At 38.3% G+C, this 15,000-nt stretch overlaps 1 protein-coding gene across 1 annotated transcript; it reads left to right on the plus strand.

Annotated features, from left to right (window-relative positions):
- Positions 1 to 312: 312 nt before the first annotated feature.
- Positions 313 to 12,493, plus strand: LOC120503827 (alpha-1-antiproteinase-like). Its single transcript, XM_039712834.1, has 6 exons — positions 313 to 441; positions 2,329 to 2,974; positions 9,194 to 9,464; positions 10,678 to 10,685; positions 10,989 to 11,131; positions 12,305 to 12,493. The coding sequence occupies exons 2-6, from the start codon at positions 2,341 to 2,343 to the stop codon at positions 12,491 to 12,493; spliced, it is 1,245 nt and encodes a 414-aa protein (XP_039568768.1). The 5' UTR covers positions 313 to 441; positions 2,329 to 2,340.
- The last annotated feature ends 2,507 nt before the right edge of the window (positions 12,494 to 15,000 follow it).

Here is a 15,000-nt window from a genome sequence, read left to right on the forward strand (position 1 = left end):
AGCCTTGCCCTCCTGTCTTAGTGCCAGCAATACTATTGGAAATTCCAGAAATTATGCAAATGATGTTCAAAATATTTCTCTGTAGTTGCAGCTTCTGGTAACATGTTCATAAAATAGTAGATTCAGGCAACTGAGATGTGTATGAATGTTTGATATTAAGAAACAGTAGGCTCAGTTTGAGAAAAATGGTTTTAAATCTAACCAGAGTGATCAGATAGTCATGAATAATAAGAAGTCACGTGTGAAACATATTCAGTAAAGTGTCCAGTAAAACTAGTTTCGACATCATACTAATCTCTAAAATTATAATGTGTGAGTCACAGCCCTTAGATGATCTTAACCTTTACTAGAGGATACCCTGCTTTGTGTTCAGCAGCATAAACAACTGAGCAAGGACCCGTGCAGACCTGGTGAATACAACAGGACCCTTTTGAATGCACTGTAAGTAATTTTTTGGTTTTTTTTTTAATGTGGAAAATTGTCAAAAATTATATTCAGGACAAAAATTTTAAATATTCAACTGAGAAATTATTATGTTAATATTCAAGTTTTGGCTTAAAGCTTCTTAGATTGTTTAATTATGATTTTGGGATTTTTTTTTAATAGAAAAGATAAGTCCTCTGTGAGATTAGCACATTTGTATGGCATGACTCTCCTTAGGAAAACTGCATTTCTAAATGTTTTTAATTAAGTATATTGATGATAATAACAAATGTAGGGCATGAAATTAAATGGAAGTGGGGTCTTAAGGATTGCTCCATAAAGCATCTAGAGAGCATTAAAAAAAAAGAAACCGACTAAAAGAATTAGTGTAAAAATGATGGTGGGAGAAGTCACAAACAAATCAGAGCTTAAATTTAAATGTGTTCTAGATATGAAAGTGAACTGTCTGAAAGTGGTTTGTCATGGGGTTCAGGCCCTTCCTAGCAATATTAGTATTTCCATGACCATAATATTCAGAGTGTGAATTAAGGAGTATTTAGAGCACCTATTACTAAAGCCGAGATCAGTATTCTGAATTCACTGGGTTTTGGAGAAACAAAATGATGGAAAGTGGAGAACACAAATGTGGGAGCATGGTGGGAGCTGATAAGGATTCAAAGCTTTTACAAGGCAGAGGCTGTATTTCTCAGTGCAAGTCAAAAACCACAGATATTTTACCCCTAGAGAGAGCTGTGTTTTATAAAAGTTTTGGTAGGTCAAATGATCGCATACCACAGGAGGATATTTGGGATTTCCAGATACTCCACATCTTTACTTCTCCTTATTGACAGAAGTTATTGAACCAATTGTGATGCAGTAATAATTTCAAGACATGAAAGTATTGCCATAGATGTGGAATGAATGGTTTCCATGCTTCTCTGGAAAAGGCTTTCCTGTTCTATCTGTATTTTTTAAGTGTCTTTTCTCCTCCAGAATTCACTCACTCATCTTCATTTTCAACCACTGTAAGCTTCTCTGCCATATCACTCTTTTCTGTCTTTCTGATCATAAAGACAGCATTCCTCTACAGTTTCTCTACTTTTTACTTTTTTTTTTTAATTTTATTTTGTTTTTAGGCGATTTGATTCAGTCACTGGGCTGGGCACGCCTTTGCATGCAGCAGGCACACTTATTTCCTTTTGGTGCTCTATGTACATACTCATTTTCCCTGTCTTTATAAGCAGCCCTGTATTCTCAGGATTTTGATAACATCCTAATTGCTATTTCTTTCGTTATTTTTGTGGAAGTTGGTTTTTTTTTAGATGCCCTCAACTGTTCAAGCTTTATGAAATCACCATAAATGTTCATCACTTCCTCATTAACAAGTGCATTTGCATTCTCTTAGGTGCCTGCATATGGGTTTATATGCAGCCCATTCAAAGACGTATGTTTTAATTTTTACAAAAGAGGTATATTTTGCCTTTCTTCTGCTTTGATTTTTCATCAGTTAAATTTCCAAATTTAACTGATTAGCCTTGACTGTCTCCCTTGCTTTCTTCTCTGTAAACCTCTTCTTTTGACTCTTTTATCACGTAAAGCCACACTGAAAACAGAATATTGGGAAAAAAAACAGTTTAAAATGAATTATAGCTTAACTTTAATGAGGGCGTATTTGGAATTACCTCATCCTACTTTGACTTTAATTTTTATTATTTCATAACCTCTTCAGTAGGTTGAGCAATTTTCCAGAGTCTGCTTCCTTGAAATAGAAAGCTCATTTCCCCCAATTCAAACATCTCAGAGTCACTGGTGCTAAGATAACTCTGTATAGTGAAGGGATTGATGTATTGCTAAACACAAGATGAAAAGATTTGTAAGACACATGTAACTTTTCTTCTATTACAGAATCACAGAAATATGAAGATGTTGCTTTCCCTGTGTCTTTTACTTGTTGGAATCCTTTCCAACAGTTATTGCTATGAGCCTTATCAACAAGGGGTGAGAAACCAGAACCCAAGAGCTCAAGAAAACCAAAACATGCCATGGCACAGTGTAAGGAACAGTGTTTGTCGATTTGCATGTTGTTTCTACAAAGATATTTCTTCTCGTGAAAACAACGGAAATGTTTTCTTCTCTCCTTTGAGCATCTCTACCGCCTTTGCAATGCTGACTCTGGGTGCCAGATCAGACACCCTGACACAGATTCTTAGGGTCCTTTGCTTTAACCCTCGTCAGATTTCTGAAAATGACATACATGAAGGTTACCGTCAACTCATGCAAACGGTAAACAGAAGGAATGGGGGATTACAGTTGAATATGGGAAATGTTCTGTTTGTGCTTGACCGACTGAAGCCACAAGAAAAATTTTTAAGTAATCTCAGAAACTTCTATGAAGGAGAAGCTTATCCTATGAACTTCAAGAGGGCTGATCAAGCCCAGATAAAGATCAATGAATATGTAGCAAGAAGAACGAATGGAAAAATCAAGGACCTCGTAAATAACCTAGATCCACTTACTGAAATTCTCCTTATTAGCTATATCTATTTCAACGGTAAGATATACATATCATGTTCTTCTACTCCATAAATTATTTCCCCAGGTCAGTCTTGGACTTCATCATTTTTTGCAATATGGTTTTGCAGGTGGACTTGTATCTTGTTTCCCTTTTGGTCCTCACTTATATTTAATTAGAAAAAAGCTTTTGGAAATTATGTTCTACTTGACACTGATAACTCCTAGCAAAATGTATGGAAAATCTTCCCATATCTTTTAATATATAAACTTCTTTCCTTCAGAAAATTAAGTGAAATATATGCTGAGGAAGGCGTCTCTAGGCAGTAAAGCATCTAACCCCATACAGTCTAGTAGGATTCAAGCACTTTCTTAAACCTTTGGCTGAGATCCATTTCTGTGAATTTCAATCCAGCTGGTTTTTTTGTTCAGTAAGTTCAGAGCTAAATGCAAAGAATTCTATTAAAGGAAAACTTAACATCTTATCAGACAGAATATATTTAGACAACAGCTTTGGTGTTACTGTGTATGTTTAAGTATTGAAAACTAAACATGCTACAATAGCTTTAATTTCACACTTATGTTCTCCTTATTTTTTTACTAACCATGCCCTTGCCAATAGCATGTCTGTAGTCCTGGTGTGTCTAGAGGCATAGGTTTCAACCTTTTTTTTTTGATTTACAGATTCTAATATTTTCCAGTGGAGAGATGGACCCACCAGTATCAAATACAAGCCTATTGACAATAAGCTTGTTTTTCTTAATTAACTTGTGCAGTCTGCTTAGATACAGTCTTCAGATCTTCCCAGAGCTTTTCAGACTTCTGATGTAATGAGAAGAAGAGGATCAAGGCTGTAAGGCTCAATCAGTGGTCTAATAACAGATATTGCATCTTATTTCAAACTTTCTCTCTCTTACTGATTATATGCCGAAAGCAAAGTATTTGTAGTCAGAAAAATAGCATTCTGTAATTTATCTGATAAAAATATCATCAAGCTTTTTAATTGAAATAGAGATGACATATTAGATAAATTTTAAAAAAACAAACAAAACTATCCTTTTAGAACTGTTAATCTGGATGCTTGCACTTTCCAATATGAGGCTTCCCCTGAAAATAATTAAGAACTATATTTCTGTTTTGCTTTGCTTTCCATCTGCATCTCTGCTCCTTGTATTAATGTCTGAAGATTTGGCCACAACTAAATGGAGCTAATTGAAATACAGATGACTGATGTTTCTTAGTTCTCTTGAAAACCTACTTGCTTATCTCAAATAAGGTTTTCATTTAGACTTTTATTAAGCATCAGGTACATCTTTCAAAACAGGCAAAAAACTGTTGATTTTTCTTTTTCTGAAAGATGTTTGAAGAATGAGCAATGAATTTAGTAGCACAATGGAGACAAAAGCCCAAGAAGCCTTGTATTAAAGATGACTTTGTATTACAGTTAATTTTTTCATGTTCTAACAGTAAGGATTCTTGGGTTTTTTTAAAGAGATGTTCAGTTTACTATCCCAAAGATTTTCTAGCTCCTCTAAAGGTGGTGGAGTTTCAGTTTTAGCTCACTGATTTTAAAGCATATAGATAGCAAATGAATAGCATTAATCGCAATGATAAAATAACATTTTTTTAGTCTTGAGATCAAGAGTAGGTTAATTATCTAGAGCTGGGATTAATCTGGAGGGGATTTATAAACTTAACTTAGCCGTATAAATAGTCCATACTTTAAGTTGTTGGTCCTCTTTTTGTGCGTTACAAACTCCCTTGCACATTACTGGTGACAATTTTTTTTGTGGTGTAGCATAGTACAGAATTTCTTCTTCAAGGACAAAATTCTGGCAATATTTTCCTGACTCTGACCTACAAGACATGTTATTCCACCATATTAACACCAATCCCTTTTTATGCCTTAGTCAAGTTGGTAACAACAAAGTATACTTTGAATTTCGTTTTGCCACTTGAGCACCGTGAAGCACTTGAGGAAGGTGCCTAGAAGGTATCCCCCTAAGACAGATGTGAGAACAGGAAAAAGAGTGCCTTTGAAATAGGAGAAAAGTATTAGTGAGTATCATCTCTGTCTAATCTGTGTGTTAACTGATAGTCATGGCTTGGGACCTTAATGATCATCTAGTTCCAATCCCCCTGCAATAGGCAGGGACACCTTCCATTACACCAGAGTGCTCAAAGGACTATCCAGCCTGGCCTTGATCACTGCCAGGGATGGGGCATCTACAATTTCTCTATTCCAGCCTCACAATCCTCATAGTAAAGAAAACTTCCTTATATCTAATCTAAATTTAAATTTGCCCTCTTTCCATTAAGTCATTCTCCTATCACTATCAGCCTATATAAAAAGTCTTCCCCCCTCTATAGATACGTCCCCCCTTTAGGTACTGGAAGAGACTCTAAGGTTTCCCTGGATTCTTCTCTTCCCAGGCTGAACAACCCGAACTCTCTCAGCCTGTCTTCACAGGAGAGGTGCTCCAACCCTCTTGATCATTTTCATAGCCCTCATCTGGAGTAACTCCAACAGATCCACATCCTTCTTTTTTGGGAGACCCCAGAGCTGAATGCAGTACTCCAGGTGGGATCTTGCCAGACTGAAGCAGAAGTGGAGCTGGCCACACTTTTTTGATGCAGTTCAATATGTGTTTGGCTTTCTGGACTGCAAGCACACATTGCTGGGGCATGTTGAGATTCTCATCAACCTAAAGGACCAAGTCCTTCTCCTCAGGTCTGCTTTCAACTCAATCCATTATTTCCCAGCTTGTATTTATGTTTGGGATCGCCCCAATCCACATGCAGGACCTTGCACTTGGCAGTTTTGAATTTCATTATATTCTAATGGGGCCACCTCTCAAACCTGTCTCACTCTCCCTGTATGGCACCCTCTCTGTCTGGGTGGCATCCCTTCAGTCTGGAGTGCATCCTTTCCTTACAGCATGTCAACAGAGCAACACCATCTTGGTGTCACTGGCAAACTTGTGGAGGGTGCACTCAATACCACCATGCACTTTACCAGCAAAGATACTGAACAGCCCTGGTCCTAATACCAGCCTCTGAGGAGCACTGGTCATCCCTGATCTCTTGAACCACAAGCCATTGACTGCAAGCTTTCAAATGCAAACATCCAGACAATTCCCGACCCACTCAGTGGGCCACCTCTCACACTCATCTCTCCAGTTTAGAGTCAAGGGTATCATGCAGGACAGTATGGAATTCTTTGCAGAGCTCCCAGTAGATGACATCGGTTGATCTTCCTTTACCACAGTTTACCCTTAGTGAAGTCATCTTGTCTGTCACGAATCACTTCCTAATTTTCCACGTGTCTTAGCATAGTTTCCAGGAGGATCTGCTCCATATCTTGCCACTCCAATAGGTGAGAAAGACTGGTAGTTTCCTTGGTCTTCCTTTTCTTCATTTTTAAAAATGAGAGCTCTCATTTATCTTTTTCAGTCAGTGGAAATTCCACTGGACTGCTGTAACTTCTCAAATATGATGAATAGTGGTATTGCTGTTCTATCTATTTCCCTCATGATCTGCAGATCCCATGAACATGTTCATCTTCAGGTTCTTCACATGTTCTTGGACCTGATCTTCTTCTACAGTTGACTACTTTCATTCTTCCAGTCCCTGCACTTGCCAGTAAAGATTAAGGGGAAAAAACGCCATTGAGTACCTCAGCCTCTTCCATGTTCTGGGTAACCAGTTTCCCATTTCCTTCTGGAGGGAGTTCACATTTTCCCTAGTCTTCCTTTTATTATTGTCATACCTATAGAAGCTTTTCTTGTTGCCCTCAATGTCCCTTGCCAGATTTAATTCTATCACACTTTAACTTTCCTAATATATTCCTTGGAGGCTCAGAAAATATTTTGTATACCTCCCAGATTACTTCTCCTTGCTTCCACCTTCTGTAGGCTACCTGCTGTGTTGAGTTCACTAAAGAGCTCCTTGTTCATCCACACAGGCCTCCTGGCATTTTTACCTGACTTCTTTGTTAGGATGGATCACTCCTGTGCTTGATGGAGGTCATCCTTGAATATTAAGAGAATCATAGAACCATTAAGGTGGGAAAAGACCTCCAATATCTTTGAGTTCAGCCTTTAATTGAACACCACCATATTGAATAAACTGTTTGCACTAAGTGCCAAGTCCAGTCATTCCTTGAACATTTCCAGTGGTCATGAGTCTACCATATTCCTGAGCAGCTTTTTAAAATGTTTGACAATTCCTTCAGTGAAAAAATTCTTCCTGATGTCCAACCTGAATCTCTCCTGAAAGAACTTGAGGCCATTTCCTCTTGTCCTATAACTTGTTGCCTGGGAGAAGAGACTGACCATGACCTGGGTACAGCCTCCTTTCTGGCAGTTGTAGAGAGCAATGAGGTTCCCTCCCCACACACAGCTTCTTTTTCTCCAGCCTAAAACACCTCAGTTCCCTCAGGTGCTCCTCACATGACTGACTCTCTAGACTCTTCCCCAGCTCTGCTGCCCTCAATGCTCCAGCACTTCAATGTCTTTGTCATTATGAGGGTCCCAAAACTGGACCTTGAACAGAACTCAAGGTGTGGCCTCACCAGTGCTGAGTACAGGGGGCAATCCCTGCCCTGGTCCTGCTGGCCACACTATTGCTGACACAGGCCAGGATGGCATTGGCCTTCTTGGCCACCTGGGCACTGCTGGCTCGTGTTCAGCTGCTGTTAATCAGCACCTTTAGGTCCTTTTCCATTGTGCCACTTTCCAGCCACTCTGTCCCCAGCCTATAGAGCTGCATGAGATCATAGTGACAAACCAGCTTTCTTGGGGCTCTCTTACCCCATGGCTTTATCCCAAGCAGATCTCTGAAGAGACCAAAGTTTGCACTCTCAAACCCCAGAGTAGTGATCCTAACATCCTATGCAGTTTTCAAGCAAAATTCGTCTTGAAATCAGTTGGTTTTCCCTGAGCTGAGCGCCAGATAAATGTTGAGTTTTTCAGGACTGGTGCCATTCATGTTTTTGTGATTCATTCTGCTTTTTTTTTTCCTCAAGCATAATAATGTAAAAGTTCTGTTTGTTACATATCTGATGATAGAAGTCACTATTAATGAAGTATATAAAAGTATATGAAATGTATAAAAGTAGCAACTTTTTCCTGTTCACAGTGTTGCAGTTGTCAATCTATGCTTTCAGAGACCAAGACATGCACTGAAGTCTCATTTCACTTTTTCAAAAACTACCTAGTAGTGGAGGCTATGTCAGATGGTGGAAAGAGCAGATGATAATTATTTCATTTGTAACAAGCAGATGATAATTATTTCATTTGCCTAGTATACAGTGTTCGAATAGAAATCAGAAGTCAAAAGGGGTTGCATCTTGTTTCATGATTTTCTTGATGCCACTTATTTTAGTTAGTGTCACAGCTCTACTTTTGCCCACTGCATTTGATAAAATGTTAGTTTTGTTCTAGAAGGCAAAATTTAGTACAGAGCAACAAGATTTCTTAAAAATTAAATTAAAAACAACAACAAAAAACCTTTCCAAAACTCCACAATTACTTAAAAAAAATTTGCTCAGCCTCTGAAACATATGATGTGGATACCTGGAATTTGGCTTTGAAATTCCTCTCCATTGAGGATAAGAACTTTTCAGAGTTTCAATATGGGTGGTTTGTTTCACCATGACAAGGTGAGGAACCTTTGAAAATTTAATATGATGAAGATGACAGCGAAAAAGTTTTCTGCTGTTGCTGTTTTGTTTCCTAATTCAGCAGTCTGGTAAAATTAAGCTCCTTATGACTCTATACGTCACCAGATAATGTGAGGTATCAACACCTCTCTACAAGTAACCCAAATCCCTTAATTTCTCTGGAGAATTCATGCCTCGTGTCACCCTTAACAAGCCTATTTTGTTTTGGGAATAAGAAAATGAGAGAATCTTCTGAGATTAGATAAAGGCTGCAATATATGAGGACTTTACAGGCTCCTTAAAACTGTTATCATGGAAGAAAAGTGAAAATTAAACCTCTTGATAACTCATCTAAATGAAGGATTTTGCAGCCTGCTGTACGATCTGAGGGAGTGTTTTACATCACATTCTACCAACTGTGTGTTGCTATTGAATTATTCTGAGTATTTAATAAGAGCGAGTGATCATTGTAAATTGGTTTGTCTTTGAAGCTGATCCGTGCCAGTTTCTGTCATCTAAGAATGTGTCCTATGATAATATGTCCTGTGGTTTCATGTCCTCAAAAATATCCTGTAACTCTGTCTCTTATATTTCAAGCTGAATGGGAAAAACCTTTCGATCCAAAATACACTAAAATGAGCAAATTTTTCGTGGATGGGACCAAGGCTGTTGAAGTCCCAATGATGTTTGGAATGGGCCTGTTCAAGCATGGCTATGATGAGCAGCTGTCTTCCAATGTGGTGCAAATGGATTACAAAGGAGGTGCTTCAGCATTTTTTATTCTGCCTGATAGAGGAAGAATGAGGAAGCTGGAGAAAAGATTGTCTTGTGAACATTTGTCAAGGTGGACAACATTAGTCACAAAAAGGTAAAATTCTGCAGTTCTTGCTTGAGATGGTAGCCAAGGAAACAAATGTGCTGGGATATGACACAGAATCAGTATGCAATTTTTAGTTCTGCTTTAAGCAGCAGAAGAAATTTCCTGACCTAAGTTGGATCTGGCTGATTTAGTGTCCATGTGTTTTCACATTCTGTACTGCATGCACTGAAAAGCTTCACAGAGTAGGACTTTTGTTATTTCTGTATTTTGTTTCCCATCTTCAGCTCTTAATAGGCCCAAGTTTTTTTACTTAGAACCCTTCTCACTTTTTTGGGGGGAGGTTTTCTGCTTTCTATTTACAGGTAAACTCCTACCACTTCAGCATCTCTTCTTGTCTCTTTCTTAGTTTCTGCCTATTAAAATGAACAGCAATTGTACTGTTAATGTTGAAATAACAACTTCCATTCAGCAATTGTGAGGGCAAAGCTCAATATGTGAAAAAAACCAAGCCAAAACAAAATAAACAAATTTTTTTAAAAACCCACAAAAACAATGTAATTTTCTGTACACCTTTCCAGTTTTGAATCTTCTGGGAGTAGCTATGTGATTTGTGACTATAGCATGAAAAGATAGTGAATCAAGATACTTAAGCATAATTTTTGCCAAAGAAACAATTGTCTTTACAGTTATCAAGCCTCATTTGGGGCAGCAATCAGCACAGACTGAAATCAGGGAGAAGTAAGAGGTCAGCAAGCTGTTACCAATCTACCAGCATTCTTGTTTTTAGATACAGGCAGAGTTGGCATTAGGTGCTGTGCAATGCTGGAGGTATGGGCCTTTTCCTTTCCACCTGCCCACTGGATGACTTTCCCTTTGGCTAGTTTCATTAAGTGCTCCACATCTCCCTGACCTAAAGCCCTGGAGAGCTGTCCTGGTTTCTCACCAGAAAATAGTACCTAATGTCAGAGCTATCACTAACCTCTGTCTCATTATGCTGCTTCCAGCTGTAAATGTTGGGCTTAACCTTTGAAAAGTAATTGTTAGATACTTAGGGGAAAAACAAGGAAGAAATGAGTCAGAAACACAGAGCTTCAGTTAATTTATGGAAAGCAGCAATCTAGTAACTTAAAACTAAGTCAGACACTGGGCTTGACACAGAAAAAAATTATCTATTGGCTAACTATATTCTGTAAATTTGCTTTTGTCTTTTATTTTGCCATCTATCCTTCTATCACTACTTACTCTTGTCCTGCTTCTTCAGTGGATATAGTTCCATTTAATCTGTCCTGTTCTATGCTAAATAGACAAAGCCAGGATTTTTCTCCAAAAGTAACATTCAGTGAACTTGAACATGTTGGACTTTTGTGCTCAGCTTGCTCTGCATCCTCAGTTATGGCTCAGTTATGGCAGATTAAGGTGCTTCCAGCTGATTGCACAAGAGATCACTAACTTCAGAAAATTTACATCTCCTATGTAGACTAGAGGGAGGCTGCAGTCTATGAGTCTATATTGTTCTGAGATAACTGATCACATGTTTCACTGTATTCTTGCACTTCTTTTCTGGCAGGTCAGTAAATTTGTATCTTCCGAAATTCACGCTTTATGGGACATATAACCTAAAAGATATCTTATATAAAATGGGCATCATGGATCTATTCACTGATAAGGCTGACCTTTCTGGGATCACTGGGCAGCCCCAGCACAGAATTTCCCAGGTAAGTCATACTGCATGTTGTTTTATGGGCCCATGGTTGCTGATACTTGTATCACTTTCTGCACAACTATTCATGGTGCAAAACTCATATAAAAGGCTTTGCTTCACATGAAAAGGCAGCTGATTGCATACAGAGCATTTTATCCACATTAGTTGTACTGTAGGAGCAATTGGGTTGGAGCAAGTCACTAGTCTGTAATTTTTTAATCTAGAAGGCTATTTTGACCTGCATGGGCAACTTTATAAAACATACATGACCAAATCACTATCTATCCACACCTTGATATCCTCTTGTAGCATGCTGTTACAGCCACCACTGGCTGCTTCTGTTTGTGTCTGCCTTCTTTAGCCTGCTTGTGGGCAAGTGAGGAGCTGTAGGATGTATCACTGCTTGTATTTTATGGAGGTGAGGGAAGAGGAAAAACACTGCTTGCTTTTAAACTGTTTGGGGGAATGAATATGCAGTTATTACAAACATTTGGCTTCAAGCATATGAACAATGACTGCCAGGCTCAGGCAAAAGCTACAGACATATCATGCTTCAATAAACCTAGAGTTTAAGGCTGACAATCAGGGCAAACTTAATTGTCTAATGAAGAAAACAAATGCCCTCATGACCTCAAGTGGACATTAACAAATCAGGATCTGTCAGCATCTTGATTTTGCAATGTCAAACTGTTGTATTTCTGTGCTTTGACCCTCCATTTCTGGCCCTTCATCTTTGCTCCCATTTTTCCCAAAACATGAAGGAACTAAGTAAACATAATTTAAGATTCCTATTCATTGTGCTAATCTGCATGTTGTTTCTTTAACTATATGAACTTCTAATACACAGTTAAATATGATCTTACTCTCTTAACATTTGGTCTAGTTGTACAGATCTCCATTAGTAGATGCAAAGAAAAAAGACAAAGCAAATGTTTTCACTAGCAGGGACATGCCCCTCCAGTGGAGAGTAACATTTCCTCTCTGGGGCTAGAAAGGTGTGCTGCATGTAGCTTGCTGATTTCTCCCCAGCTGCCCCCCACCCTAACTTTGCTATCTTTAAGCAGTGGACTCACATCTGTCCATCTGATGTTTGTTTCTTACCAGTAACTACTTCAGACACGTTTATTCTTATTTAGGTGACTAGTTTTGTACCCCCTTGACGTGTGAAATATCTGTTTCTTCACAGGCCATTCATAAGGCTGTGGTAAAGGTGGATGAGACTGGCACCGAAGCAGCAGCTGCCACAGGCATGGAAATAGTGCCCATGTCCGTTCCAGCTACCGTTAAATTCGACAGGCCCTTCCTAATGGTCATAACTGTGGAGAACACCATACTCTTCATGGGAAAAATTGTGAACCCTCTGAAAAAAAATTAAGTTAATGTACAAGTTAGGTATGTGGTGATGACCACTCTTAGATCAAGTATTAGACCTGATGAGTATGGCATGGCTACAGAAGGCCTCTCCACCTCTTAATTGATGTTATTCACTGTTTTTTGTAGATGAGACTCTTCATCAATTTAAGTTATCATAGTTGCATGTTTGTTTGGGCCTTGCTTCTTTTTTTTTTTTTTTTTTTAAAGAAGGTTGCATTCATGCAGAACTGTCATTAGCTCTGGGACAAAAATAGGCCTGTGTGATACTGACAGCTTAGATACATCTTCTAGCAGGGAAGATGAGGAGCATGTGGGTGGAGAGGGTTGTGTACGTCTGCTTCTTCCCTCATGGCTGCCTTCTCATCTATTTTTTTATGTTGACTGACAAATAGGTACAAGTTATGTCACTTTACTATTTGTGTCAGCTTTCCTACCAACATGAATTTCATAGCTAGCATAAAACTTAACATGCATAATGCTTATTACCTTGCCTAGTACCATTGTTGTCCAGTGAGTCTATTACACCCTTGCCTGTCAGCTGTTGTTCCAGCTTGGCTGCTGCAAAGGGGTCTCAAAGAAGGGGTGTTTTTCCCCTGCAGATATATATATTGCCCTGCCTACTGTTTCTGTGTAATCTATAGTCCAGACTCATTCCAGGGCAAACTTTTGAGGTTCTAAGAATTTGATCTAAGAAAAAAAGAGATAGACCTGATCTCTGCACTTTGGCACCCTGGAGCCAACCATTGTGAATCAAACATACAGCTCAGAGCAGCCAGAAGACTACTTCTAGCTTATGCCTGCACCTAAAGTAGCTCCTAGAAGTCCCCAGGCAGCAGGAAGCACAAGCCGTGTCCCCCAGGTGCCAGTGTGTGTACCATTACTGTCTGTGCCTGGGAGATTACCCATGGTAGTAAGCACCATTCCAGTATTTTTTGTAGGATCAGGCACCCTACCTATAAGACCTATACCCCATCAGTGGTACTTGCCATGTCTCTTGATATAACCCCTTCTGTTCCCAGACTGTCTGGTAATACAACATTGGTACTCTTCTTCTCATCTGCTTCATGTTTAGTATAGCCACAATATTATAAAGAGCTGTTTTCACTATTAGGAGACACAATAACCAGTCACATTCATAATGAACATGCTTATTTTATTTCCCTCTTTTCTTTACTATCTATTTTTTTTCTTCTGGTTTTTACAACATCTATTATTATTTTATTTCTTTGCTCACATTCCTGGTATATGTCTGATCTCTGGTTGCAGGAGGGGTAAATTACTGACTAAAGTGGGTTAGTCTGTTAATAGGTATTAAGCACTTACACCAGTCTTTGCACAGCCTTGAAATATGCAGACAAATGTACTATGGGAGAACAAAAACAATTAATAAACATGACATTAAAAAGTTTCTAATTTTGCTATTTTCCTTTTATAATTCAGAGTTAAGAATTAAGTATGGTTCAAGCTGGTTTTTTTGATTAGTGTCAACAAATAATTATTAATTTACTGCTCATATACATTAGCTTGACACAGTAATGCCAGCTTCAGAAAGCCCTCTGCCTTTAGCCTGAGCAATAATGAGCAATAAATAGTAGGTTATCTCTGCTAGGCAAGGAACCTTTTGGGAAGGCTGGACATTCATTTCATGCAAAGATGTTTATCTCAAAACCTTTAGAATGTGAGCTGCTTCTACTCTATCGAGTGTGTAGCTTCTGAGTGTCTCTCATGACTCTTCTAAAAAGCTCTGTCGTGACTCCCTCTAATAGCTGTGTTATCAATCTTGGCACATTTTTGAGCTGATGTTCCTGTTATTCCATAAACAAAATACAGGCCATCTGTATCATACCTTTTTGTGTTTTAATAAATTAGGGCAAGGAAACAAAAAACTTGCTTAGAAGTTTTTTATAGAGGAACCCACTTCCAAATTAAAATCACAGTGAAGAAAAACTCATATCTATGGCATTCAAATAAGTCAATAAAAAAAAAATTAGTGTTTCCCAAACTGAAAATTAGATGTACTAAACTTGCCTAGGTCATATAGCAAACCTTGATGGGGTACTCTCTTTAGGTGCTTGCAGATATTTGTAATCTACATCAATCTAAAGGTACTGCAGGTTTTCCTAAATCACAGATAGTTTTCTGAAAAAAACAGATCTTGCACCTTGCATTCTTGTAAAAATGTACAGCAATGCATTTGGAAGTAAATCCCAGAAACCCTAACTTGAAAACAGAAAAAAAAAAAGTATATTCACACTGAAAACAAAACTAGAATTAAGAAGAAAAGATTCAGAAATTGAAGTCATTATCAGCTCGGGAAGGTCTCCTTGCCAAAAAGAACAATTCCAGAACATTAAAACTGTAATAAGAAAGGACAAGGAGAACTTTGAGGGAAATGCCAAAAAATAATTTATTCTTTTTAAAAGAGATAATTTCAAAGAGCCTGAGGCACCAGTAGATGTCCAAAGTGTAAAAGAAGTGTTCAAGGGTGAGCAGTGGCAAAACAGAAAA

Source organism: Passer montanus, unplaced genomic scaffold (genome assembly GCF_014805655.1).
Source record: "Passer montanus isolate IOZ18808 unplaced genomic scaffold, ASM1480565v1 scaffold27, whole genome shotgun sequence".
Taxonomy (NCBI): Eukaryota; Metazoa; Chordata; class Aves; order Passeriformes; family Passeridae; genus Passer; species Passer montanus.